A 12092-nucleotide genomic window follows, 5' to 3' on the forward strand; every position below is an offset into this window, starting at 1 on the left:
TACCGCATATCGGTACTTGCAGAGGTGACGAGATCATCATAGACCACTCAAGATATAAAAACATTACTTCTTTCGCCTTCTTTCTTTCGCACCGATGATCTCTCACATGACATTCAGTTCAGGTAGCCCCGAAACACAAATCAAGTAGGCTGAAAGAATACGGGGTCTGTACTTGCCAACATTCGAAGTAGACGTCGTGAGCGTAGCAGCAGGACCTCGTTTTTCTTTGTAGAATCCGTTGTTGAAGGCGTACACAGAGACGCTGTACGATGTTCCAGGGCTTAGTTGGGATACATTGTACGACAACGCTGTTGTCACTGCGTCGAATGAAACGTTTCGACCGGCGAAGGTGACATTGAAGCCGTCAATTGGACCGTTAGGCACATCTGGGCGCTCCCACTCCAAGTAAATCCATTCGACACCGACAGACCTGGCCATAAGCCGCAACGGCTTTGATGGCGCTGTAGAGAGTATATTTAGAGGAACGATACTTTAATGGTTAACGCTGTAATAATCATGGGGGGGGGGGGCGTACTTAAAGCACAACAGATTATTTCATACAAAAAATCATTGCAGGTGGTTGATACAGTGCTATGGTACAACGATTCGCGAAACATAGTGTAAAGGCAAATGTATTACAAAATTGTACAACTAACCAATCAAAATACCGGATGTTAAGGACTGCCCTGAGAGATCACATTCATTACCGAAAACGACAGGAATACAGATACGTAATACGTGAGTTTAACGAAGAAGACTGTGTCATTCTGGCAGTTCTGGAGGATAAGTCTTTCCATTCTGTTACTGACAAAGTTAAAGGTGAATTATTGTGCATTTCTATGCAGTAATAATAGTGTAATTTTTAAGGTTTTACGTCCAAAAATCATGATATGATTATGAGGGACGCGGTAGTGGAGGGCTCCGGAAATTTTGGCCATGTGGTGTTCTTTAAAGTGAACCTAAATATAAGTACACGGTCCTCTGGCATTTCCCCTTCATCGTAATGCGGCCGCCGCGGCCGGGGTTCGATCCCGCGACCTTCGGGTCAGCAGTTGAGCACCATAACTACGAGAACACCGCGGCGGGTAATGGTTAACACTTAGAAAAGTAGAGGAGTTGTATACGTTGATTTATTCAGCCTTACTTTTAAAAATACAAGCATATCACAGATAGGCCTCTAACAGGATCTGCAGCGCTCATCTGACTTCAGTAATAGCGATGCGTCTATTCTAGACCGTTATCTCCGTGGCTCGATCATGTTCACTGATAGAAAACACCAACATTGTCTTTGGGAGAACATCGGTTAGCTATAATACCAGTTGGTATGCGGTGCTTATGTAACAACTGTATCACGTACCTGTCACTTAGGAGAGGATGTATTTTGTATTGTCTCGAAAACTCAGCTAAGTGCTTTTAAGAATACCTACTGGCAATGATTGCGACAAGGTAGACGCTATTGATAGAGGTGGATTCATATTCCATGTGCAGCAGATTTTGGCGAATTACGGTAAAAAGAGTTTAGCAGTGTGGTTTTCTGCGCCAGTTCGTACATGATGACAAGTGAAGAGTTCCAGCAAGATTCAAACGCGAGCACAAGAAGAAATGAAACGCACAGGACAAGGCTGGACTTACAACTGAAGTTTATTAAAAGCGGTATTCCCTAGAGCGCCGCCACGCATGCTTAAAGAGCCAACAGGAGGATGACGCGAACATACTATCTAACAGGTTCCGCCCCCTTTATTTTTATCTTAACCGGACCTTAACACGTGCACTACATGGGAAATTATCGCTTCGCCAGGTATGGAAATTTTTTATCAGTGACGTACACCGAAGGTATACTGACACATATTCCAGCGCCCAACTTCCTGATGTGGAACGCTTCACATACTTCTCTCTCCAGTCTATTACGTTCCCTCCCCACAATCGAGACACTGCGAAAAAAGAGAGAGGTGCCTTAAAGGCACCTCTCTCCTGCGGTCGGTCCTACGTCGGCCAGACGGGCCGATGCCTCAATGAGCTTATGCGCAAACATTGCAATTTGCCGCTAACTGAAACAGGAGGGCACTTGCCCTTGCATTGCAAGAGGTGTGGACGCACACCACTTTTTGGCAGTGTCTCTATTTGCTTCATTTAGCATTAATGTTAAATGAACTAGCAAAAACTTTATCATGTAATCCTTTGTAATGGCACATTGATACACAGCATGCCAATCTTGTTAAATTCATGGTGCCCTGCTCAGTGACTAACTTCACAACAACAATCACAAAAAGATAACTTTCTTGGGAGGAATACTTCGTGCCAGTACACGTTGATTTCATTGAACAGGTGCCTCACAAACAGTTGTGTCTTTTAGCCTAAATTCTGTCAACGTACAGTTGCTCAAAATCTGATTTTGTTTTTCACATAGCAATATTATTAGTGGATTCAATAGTACGATGAGTCGAGCAATACGGATATAAATACCAAGTATTTCAGCCAGTTAACTTTCATCTGTGCTTCCCACTTTTTACAATCAGGCTAGGGACTTTGTGATCCACATTCCGCGTGTGTTCACCCTATTGCTAATGCGCTGCTGCTCTGTAAACTATTTCAACCTATTGTCGCATTAAAACGTGCTGATGTCACGGCCTATCTGATATATACCCTATATACTAACTATTGGTCCAAGAAGTAGTTAGGTATGTTTACCTGCGACATCCGTTCGAAAAGACGTGGACCTAGCTTCACCGCAATTAGTCTCACGTGCACACGAAGCAACGCTGACCACGTATCTCGTCCATGGGTTCAGTTCGCTTAAGTTAAATTTGGTGTCTGTTGTGGGAAAGCTGCCTTTCGTTTCGACGGTTACGTTGTAAGAGGTGATGTTATATCTGGGGTCCTCAGCTTTTTCCCAGTATACTCCCGCATCTGTTTCCTGAACATCACGTACGGTTGGATGAGGTGGAAACGGTCCTGCAAAAGTGAAAAAAATGTTAATTTTGATAGGATTGGTTTTCGATTAAAGGCGATAATTAAGATACAAATAACTTCGCTGCTCCAAACATTGCAATAGTTATTTGCTAAGTATTTCGTGTCTCAAAAGTGCAATAGCCCTCAAAAGGTTTTTCTATAATCTCCGCCGAAGTAATGTGATAAAAATATTTTGTGTCATTTATTTGATCTCTGTGGTCTGTGCGTCAATTCATTGTGGAAGAAACCTAAACAGCCCTATAATTTCTTATTTGCTTGTTTTTAATATTTACTGCCAGTACTAATTACACACCTTTTAGTTTCGCAACATTCTGCGTCCTTATTTTGTTGCTGAAGGTAGAGCTTCTTTGGAGCATGCATGTCACCACTAGAACAAATTTGAGAATCGATGACTTGGCTATGAGCGAAAATGAATATCGCCACTTGAATATCTATTCTGGTTCTTAGAGTTCTTGTCACTTCACTACTTGCCGTGACAGACAGTACTGACTGTCATGGAGGTCCTATTTCGTATGTAGAAGATGAAGCTTGGCGTTTTTCCCATGTTCATTCTGGTTTGATTAGAAACAAAGTTAGAGAATCTCACCATTTCCAAGAGATTCGAAGGTGGTAGATGTTTCCGGACCGAAGAGTTTTTCTCCTCCTGGCATTTTCACGTTGTAGGCGGTGACGACGCTGCGAAAGTAGGTAAACTCCGATACCACTACGATGGTAACGTCTGTACTGAATCCGTTCGCGAGAATTTCCGTTGTGACATTGCTGTCTTCGTTCACGATGCGGATCAGGTACCCATCGATGGGCCCATTTGGTTCGGCTGGCTTTTCCCACGTGAACGTCACATTTACAAACCCAGTGACTGAGGCGCTGAAGTTCATCACCTCTGATGGCGCTGAAAGTGGACAATAGAAGCAAACGGTTACACAGAGAACTTTAATGTTTCGTTCCCGAAGGTTCCACAAAACATGTGGAACAAATTCGCAACATGTTTCCATTACTAAGTTCACGCTACATCGAGTGAATGTTTTTAAGTGTCAGATAGTACTTCTGACCAGTTTCTCGTCAGGGTCACTGCGTACCAACAATATCTTGCAATATATTTTTTATTAAGAAAGATACAGTGCTTATGCAGTTCTAGATATAAGTTCCATAGACTAAGCGAAGTATATTGGAAAATGTTACTATTAACGTAACTTTTGTGCAACGAGTAAACCTCCATCCTAAGAGAAAATGCCAGCTGAATTCCTTGGCCTTAGCTAAGAGTTGTTTTTGTGTATGCGTACACGTTATTAGCTTTTGTAGATTCCACGTATCATATTTCGTGACACAGATATATAAAGTGTGTGTGCGTAGTCGACTAACACATCTAATTTAACAGGCCTCAGAAGTGCAGTATTATAAGTTAAGTATATAGATCTGCAGTCATAGAAAGGTCAAGCAAAAATACAGCGAGCACAAACACAGTGTCGACTTCAATGCAAATATGTGAAGCTTTTGGGCGTCTCCTTTTTAAACATTTATAGACACGACTCAATCTGTGTTTTTGTTAAAAGTTATAATGATTAAAACTGGCTTTATTGTAGTATTACAAAAATCATGTTAATCTCGAGTGGAGAGTCTGATTTATAAACTACGCATCTGATACACAAGGTAGTGTTTGAACGTTACATTTTCGAAAAATAGTAAGTACAATATTTGCCGTTACGGTAATTATTAAACGGTACTTTCTAACTCACCAGCGACGTTCGTGTGGTCACCAATCACTGCTGCTAGACCACAGTATTCGGCACAGTTCTGTATCGAAACGTTGTATCTCATTCCAGGAGTCAAATTCGTGACGTTGTAGTGAATGAGGTCCTTGTCACTGATGCTGGTGCAGTCATCTTCGAATACTTCACTTGCGTTCATAGCCACCACTTCGACACGACAGTTCGGTGCATTTGGATCCTTTGTCCATGAATACGCCAAACTCGTTGCTGTCCTTTCAAGAAGTGTGACGTTCTCCGGCGGGCCTGCACATAATTATTTACCGCCAGAGATAAAAAAGCGAACTATTTTATTAAAAGCATACAAGTAGCATACAAGTAAATTATAAGTATAGTGCTGTTACGAAAAGAAATACATGCTTTAAAAAAATCAGCAGAAAAATAGTATGCTTTAGATGGGTTGAAATCATATGTCTAAAAACATAACACTTCAATAAACATCACTTACAGGCTGGCTTTCGTACGTGTATTTGTAGGCCTCACTCAGTAGTTCTTTATACAGGACACTTCATGCACGTAATTAGAATTAGTGACGATAAATCTTCACAGTGTTTTGAATAGCTTAGTGATAAATTTAAATGGAAGTCTTATCAGCTCACAACAATTCCAGAAGATGTTGAATCAAGTGGTTTCAAACGTTGCATCGAAAACACAGTAGCAATTTCGAAAACATTCAATGAGAATTTTCAAACACATAGCGATACGAATACTGCTGTCTTTACACATTTGAAATGTCTCTGAATGTGCGTCACGGATGCTCAATTATCGAAATATGTTGCCTTGCACGTACCTATACCACTTGTCTCGACAGAAAATTTGCTGGTCGTTCCGTTGTTCCGTGCACTTCCATTATAGGCAAAAGCCCAGACTGCACAATCGAACTCTGCTAGCTGTTCTTCAAGATCCAGCGTTATGGTAGCGTGTTTTTCGGCCTGGGAAACTTCCATACTTTTCACTGGACCAAATTTCTTCTCCACGCAATGCAACACGTAACCGTCGTAATCGACGCTTTCGACAGGTCCATCCCAGCTTGCAGCGAGCCTTGTGACGTTGTCGATTTCGTATTTCAAGTTGCGAACTGGACCAGGATCTGTAGAGAAATTAAGCAGCTTTGATATGCATAATTAGGTTATAAAACAAATTACTATGATAAGGTTTTTTTGATCAACACAGCTAATTCTTTATGAAGCGGCTCCGAGCAAGAGCTGGGAGCGCAAAGCAATAAAAACGACGCATAATGCAATTAAGAGATGAACTTTACTGCTTCTGATGGCGCCATGCAATCCTGTTTGCCTTGAGAGTTCGTGGATTTTAAGGGCGCAGAGGGAAGAAAACTACAGAAGTATATCATTTGGACAACAAGACAAGAAAAAGAAACAGACACCAATAGGTACATTATGTCCCTTTCAAAAGCAATGAATAAGCTATTGATCATGCTAAAAACAGCCACACAAAGATTTTTATGTTTTTCGGGGCACTCAGCCTGCGTTGTGTACTAATAAATGTTTGAATTGACAGAACTGCAAGCGTCGTACAAAAAATACTGGATGTAAAATAACGAATGAAAGGGAAATGATCAAGTGCTCGTTTTCTCTGTTAGACACAGCACACCAGCCGACAACGAAGCCAAGGAAACAATCAAGTTATTATGTGTAGTTTAAACTGTAGTGTCGTAATTGTGATACAAATAGAATGAAATGAAAGTTGACGAACAGACCACTTCCCGCCCGTAGAGCCCGAACCTACAAACATCGGATAAAGCTGTAAGTTGCAGGTTGCAGAACAGCAAATTCTCATAAAAGTTTTGAGACATGAATAAGTTAAGAATAATTATGTCAGTAAATACTCTGAAAATGCATTTGCAAAAGCTCGTTATAGGCCTACATTTACGCTATCCAGGAAAATTTTCACTTGTTGAATATGAGCCGGATTACTCTATTTCAGTCACCAAGTGGTGTGCATGGTGTTAGAGGAGAACCTCGACCTTTTTTGCACCTCAACAGTACGTTACTCCGATGTCCCAATGCACCTGATTTGTCTTCTTTGACCGATATATGTTTGGTAGGTCCAAAGACGATGCTTTGTCATCTGTTTCTTCGAACGACGCCTTGAAATAAAAAATTGCTGCCATCGCAAAAGTCGTCACACAGAACCTGAAGTCAAGGCGCGCAAGTAGCTATCGCCACCATCCGTGAAAATGAGAATGAAGTGGACAGCGCGTCTGAAACTGTTTCACACAGATGGCGACACCAGTCCTCTTGACTTATTCCATTCATTGAACATATTCCGCTCGTTAGCATATTTTCACCATACATGGTTGTCTGCTAACAGTAATTCACACATTTACTTCATTTAAACAACCATAATTAACCTAATGCACGTGGTAATTATAGCCTTGATCACAAATAGTAGACACAGAAATGTTTCAGTGCTATAGTCCAGTCATGGAAACCACAATATTTCGATACCAAAGTTGAATTGCACGATATGAATGTTGCTCAGTGCACTGGCGAGAGCAGGGAAGGGGGTTGCAACCATATCCCCCCCGAAAAACATTTCTGGCTACGCCACTGGCTTAGTGTATATATAATCAAACCAACAGATAATGAAGCTAAGAATGGTATAGGAGACATTATTTGTTGTTTTTAACTGAAGTATAGTAATTATGACCTAAATGACAAGGAATTAAGGTAGATGAAAAATAAACTTGCCGGAGGCAGGGACCGAACCTACAACATTCCAACAACGCGCCCGATGCTCTACAAATTGAGCTACAACGGCGGTCACTTTCCCATCAACTTCATCGGGTACGTATGTTTTGTGTAATTCTAGGAGTGTTAGCCAGCGCCACTCGCAAGCATGACGACGAAGGTTATAGGTTCGGTCCCTCCCTGCGGCAAGTTGATCTTTAATCCGCCTTAATTCTTTTCCATTTATGTAATAGGTACTGTACTACAGCTAAAGCCCAGAAATAATGTCGTCTGGGCTTTCCTGGCCTTCATTATCTGTTGGTTTCATGAGGCTGTGTCTACCGAAGAAAAGAGCCCACGATGAACCCCCCTGTTTGGCTCACGGGATAAATAGGTTTGCCTGCTTGACGTTTGCTTTTAATGCGTTTTTAACAGCTAAAACCAACAGTCACGTGACTCTTCACAACCGCAGAAATCGTGTAGCATTCCTCATTTGCACTCGTCGCAATTGAGGTCGGTGCTGTCACCAAGCAGAGCGCAAGAAATATCTCAGCAACAACCTGAGTAACTGCTGAACCAACCAGATTTTTGGTACCGTTCTTTAACATTGTAGACAATGACACCTAGCTTCATAAAAAAAAGGAAGATGAGTTTATTACCAATTATTACTCTTCATTTTGTATACTTACTGTGAGAGAACGAGCAGAATGACTGTTGACTAATAAGTAAGTCTTTGTGTAATTTCGAAAGTAAGAGCTACTTACTTTCCACACTGAGTTACTTTAGTTACGGTGAATTGTAAAAAAAAATTAAGGAGAAGAGAGCGTAATGAAATGTTGCACAACAACAAATGTTCCTTTCAAAGTTCAGTGCTTGAGGATATAATCACTGTGTTTAGGTTTGCTCACTTGTACACTATGTGAGCATACGTACCGTATAAACAGCTTTACTTTGTATTTTTTGCAAGTCGCTATTTGTTTTGTTGTTCATTTCTATTTTTGACTAACCTTTCTCTTTTTTTTTGTGGTACAGAACCCAGCGATATGGAGTAGCTGAGTAGCTGCACACTTCAACCTCTCCACAGCAAGCAAGTTAGAACAACCCAGAAGGGGTAAGTGAGCCGAATACCGTTCCGCATTTACAGCCTAAAACAAATAATGCTCAGTACATAAAGCCTCAAAGAGTTGCGGCTTCAAATACTCACTCAGCGAATACGTGGAAGCCGATTGCTCTGTTTGTGGCCCGACGCATGTCCGATTCCCGTAAGTGACCTGGCCGTTGCTTTTAACGTCGTACGTGGTTTGCGGAAGCAGGCCTGTGAAGTCGACTCGATGAAGCGTGCCAGACACGTTGTAGTTTTGGCAATATTGGCTTGTATGATTGTAAGAACAGAGGGAAAAGTGTATCTCGTGGATCCAGTTTGTTTGCCATGTTGCCGTCAGCGCTTCGGGGCTCGCACCTTGGACTGCCACGTCGGCGAGCAAGGGAACTGTAAAGAAAAAGTGTTGAAATACAAGGTGTTGGTTTCTTAAGTAAATTAACAATCCCGAAAGTTGAGGGTTTACGTTCTATTGCATTAGTCCGGAACAGTGATATTGTGATGACAATTGTGATACTGTGATATTGTGAGACTAATACTGCGATATTCTGAAGTGTGGTACTGTGATATTAACAGCGACAGTAATATTAACTGATCAACGAAGGAGAACTCTTTTCTCGCGGGGCCCTGTTTTTTGTCGGACACGACCAAATGAATCCAACGGAGAATTGGGTCAATCAAGTCACATGGGACATTAATTGTGGTCTTTAACCGTAGTTTAACAATTATTACGTTAAGTTACGCGTAATTCGAAGGTGGTGGGTTCCGATCTTACCGAAGAAAAAATGGTGATTTTTCGTCCACTTTATTTTATTTTAATTTTCTTCAGTTACCAAACTACAATTAAAGGTAACTATTAAGGTCTCATTTGCTACCATTGGCGTAATTACATATTAATTCGTTTTTAAACCTCGGCCATTCTTCCTGTCCTGTACCTCGGTATGTCGATGCCCGGGAAAAATTGACAACAATGTGCAGGTGAGATAGGAAGAATGGGCAGTATTGCTGGCGCTAGTGGCACTAGATGGAAGAGATAAATTCCCCGCTGGGAACGTTGTTTTAACGCAACTGTGCGGAATTAGGAACATCAGGGACAATTGCTTGTGGTCCGGTGATAGGTCAATTTCTCATGCATCAGTTGATTTCTAATATCTAAGCATTTTGTTTATTCGCAAAGGCAGCCCAGCAACCAAAAAAATGAAGTTTCTGAAACTGTGAGGGTCACCAATCATATTGCAGAAAACTGAATGGAAAGATGCACTAAAAAAAGCATTCCCATTACAAGAATTTTGAGGTAAAACAAATACTACGAGAGCATGGTCGTTTCTCCAGTCACAGTTTAGGAAAACTGTGGCCTTTTAAAGGCCTGTTTTAAAACTGCCGATTTTGAACAGCCCAGGCTAAAATTAATGCAGAGAGATGTGAGACTACTCAACAATGGTGCAAGAACATTGGCAGTATTTCACATCTTGTGCTAAAGCCAAACTATAAAATTAAAAGACACACCTATAGCTATCACCTGTAACCGCACGCCTATAGCCACACGTTCATTACTGACGATAGCTACCCATATCAAGGCAGTTTTATAAACTATGTTTGCACTAAAAACTGTTAAGTATGCCTAAAAAAGCCTCCTCCCTTTTTAGCATCAGAGGTGATATAAAAATTGTAGGTGGGTTCATTATGCTAGGAAATATGATTTTCACGCACTTGCGTCATTATCATAATTTAGGCAAACGAGTCAGTATTCAATTTCAAAGTAGATATATTAATTTTCTGTAATGAAAATCCTTGAACTGTGGTTGTCTCGGCAGTCAACATTTCGGCAAGTGGTCTGGCCTTCTTTAAGGAAGTTTCTGCCTTGAAGAACATAAGATCACATGCCAAAATGCTGGCTCTAGCGACACCCCGTATTCAGGGATGTTTATCTTGTCTTGACTATCTCGTCTTTTTCGAGCTTATGCCTTATTTTTTGTCGTTTTATAGTTGGGCTGCATGAATGCATGCAAACTACATACAGTGGAATCTCGTTGATACAATTCTCCATGATACCCTTTTCTTTTTATTCCCGGTCAATGTCTCTGGATAATAATGTATTTTCGTGCGTTTAATACGATCATGCTTTTCTCAAAAATTGAATAATACGACCGCGAATGTGGATCTTGAGCAATATACATAGAAATACTAAGTTTGTCCTTCGCTATACAAATAAACCACTTTTGAAAAAGCCACAACCTGCACGTTGCGGAGTCGCTGAGGCCGCAGCAACGTCAATTTTGCGGCGAAGAGACCGCTGCCAGGCGCGGCCCATGCGTCCAATTAATGAAAATAAGGAAATGCAACGCAAATTGACTAGCTACTTCGTTGTTCCTCAATGAAAGGGAGTGTCTGTCGGATTAGCAAAATTTTCCTGCTTTTTTTTTCATCCTCTTTGGCCAGTGGAGGCCATACCGGGCCCGTGCCCCCCCCCCCCCCCCGTATTTTTTTTACCATGGCATACACAGCAAAAAATTACCACATCTGCCTCCCCCCCCCCCTCGAAAAAATTTCTGCCTACGCCCCTGTCTTTGGCTAATACGGTTTTTATATTAGGTTTTATTTTACGGTCCCGTTAAACAGGTATCAAGATTCCACTGTACTAACAATCATTGCGCAACAGATCTACACTTTCAGCGGGGTGAACTTCAGCATTGAAAGGCATGCAAAGTGAGTAGAAAATCACATAAATCGATGAAAAACAAGATAGAACCCACCTCGCGGGAACGACGTGGCGTTCGCCATAATATCCTTGCTACGGACGTTCACTCCAGAAATCTTGCCGATCGCGCTCACGCTTAGTTGATACTGAACGTCCAATGCTTTTGCCAAGAACTTGTAAAGTCGAACGTTCTTTTTGACCAGAGTCGTGTTACATTTCTTTTCTGATTGCCGGCAGATCGTAAGATTGAACCCAGCTTCATTCTTGTACGCGTACGACCACGTTGCTTGTAAACTGCCATCACATCCACCAAGGAAGCTGAGGTTCGCCACGGGATCTGTTCACAAAAAATGGAAAAGGAAATGAGGCGCACGCATAGTGACGTACAAGATATGTGACCAACTTGTTGTCATATAAATATTGATAATTGTTTATCATAGCAATGATTACCATACTGCAGGAAGAGTAATTGAATAGACATATTTTAAACAGCCATGGAAGTCTAGTGTTTGTGGTGCTCGACTTTTGACGCAAAGGTCGCGGGATCGAATACCGACCCTGGCGGCCAGATTTTTATGAAGGCGATATGCTTGACGCCCGTGAACTTAGATTTAGGTGCAATTTAAAAAAAAACACTAGGTGGTCAAAATTTTCGGAACCTTCCACGGCGTCCCTCATAATCATGTCGTGGTTTAGGGATGTAAAAACCCAGCAAATATTATTAGGCCAATTTACTTAACCACGCTATATCCAATATTTTAAGGGCAAATTAAGTGTGTGAGCAAGAGAATGGCTACGTTATTGCATTGACAACTTCAGCACACAATGCACAATTGCCTCAAGAATTGAACAGGCTGCAATTCAGTATGACC

General features: G+C 41.4%; 1 protein-coding gene across 1 annotated transcript in view; it reads right to left on the reverse strand.

Annotated features, from left to right (window-relative positions):
• Positions 1–102: 102 nt before the first annotated feature.
• LOC119401548 (uncharacterized) overlaps positions 103–12092 on the reverse strand; it is a 118208-nt gene continuing 106218 nt past the window's right edge. Inside the window, exons 31-37 of the mRNA XM_049418165.1 lie at positions 11276–11557; positions 8628–8912; positions 5524–5823; positions 4704–4979; positions 3557–3859; positions 2689–2952; positions 103–461 (exon numbers count right to left, since the gene is read on the reverse strand). Coding sequence (XP_049274122.1) covers positions 103–461; positions 2689–2952; positions 3557–3859; positions 4704–4979; positions 5524–5823; positions 8628–8912; positions 11276–11557 — 2069 coding nt within the window. The remainder of the gene's footprint in view (positions 462–2688; positions 2953–3556; positions 3860–4703; positions 4980–5523; positions 5824–8627; positions 8913–11275; positions 11558–12092) is intronic.

The sequence above is a fragment of the Rhipicephalus sanguineus genome, chromosome 8, assembly GCF_013339695.2.
Source record: "Rhipicephalus sanguineus isolate Rsan-2018 chromosome 8, BIME_Rsan_1.4, whole genome shotgun sequence".
Taxonomy (NCBI): Eukaryota; Metazoa; Arthropoda; class Arachnida; order Ixodida; family Ixodidae; genus Rhipicephalus; species Rhipicephalus sanguineus.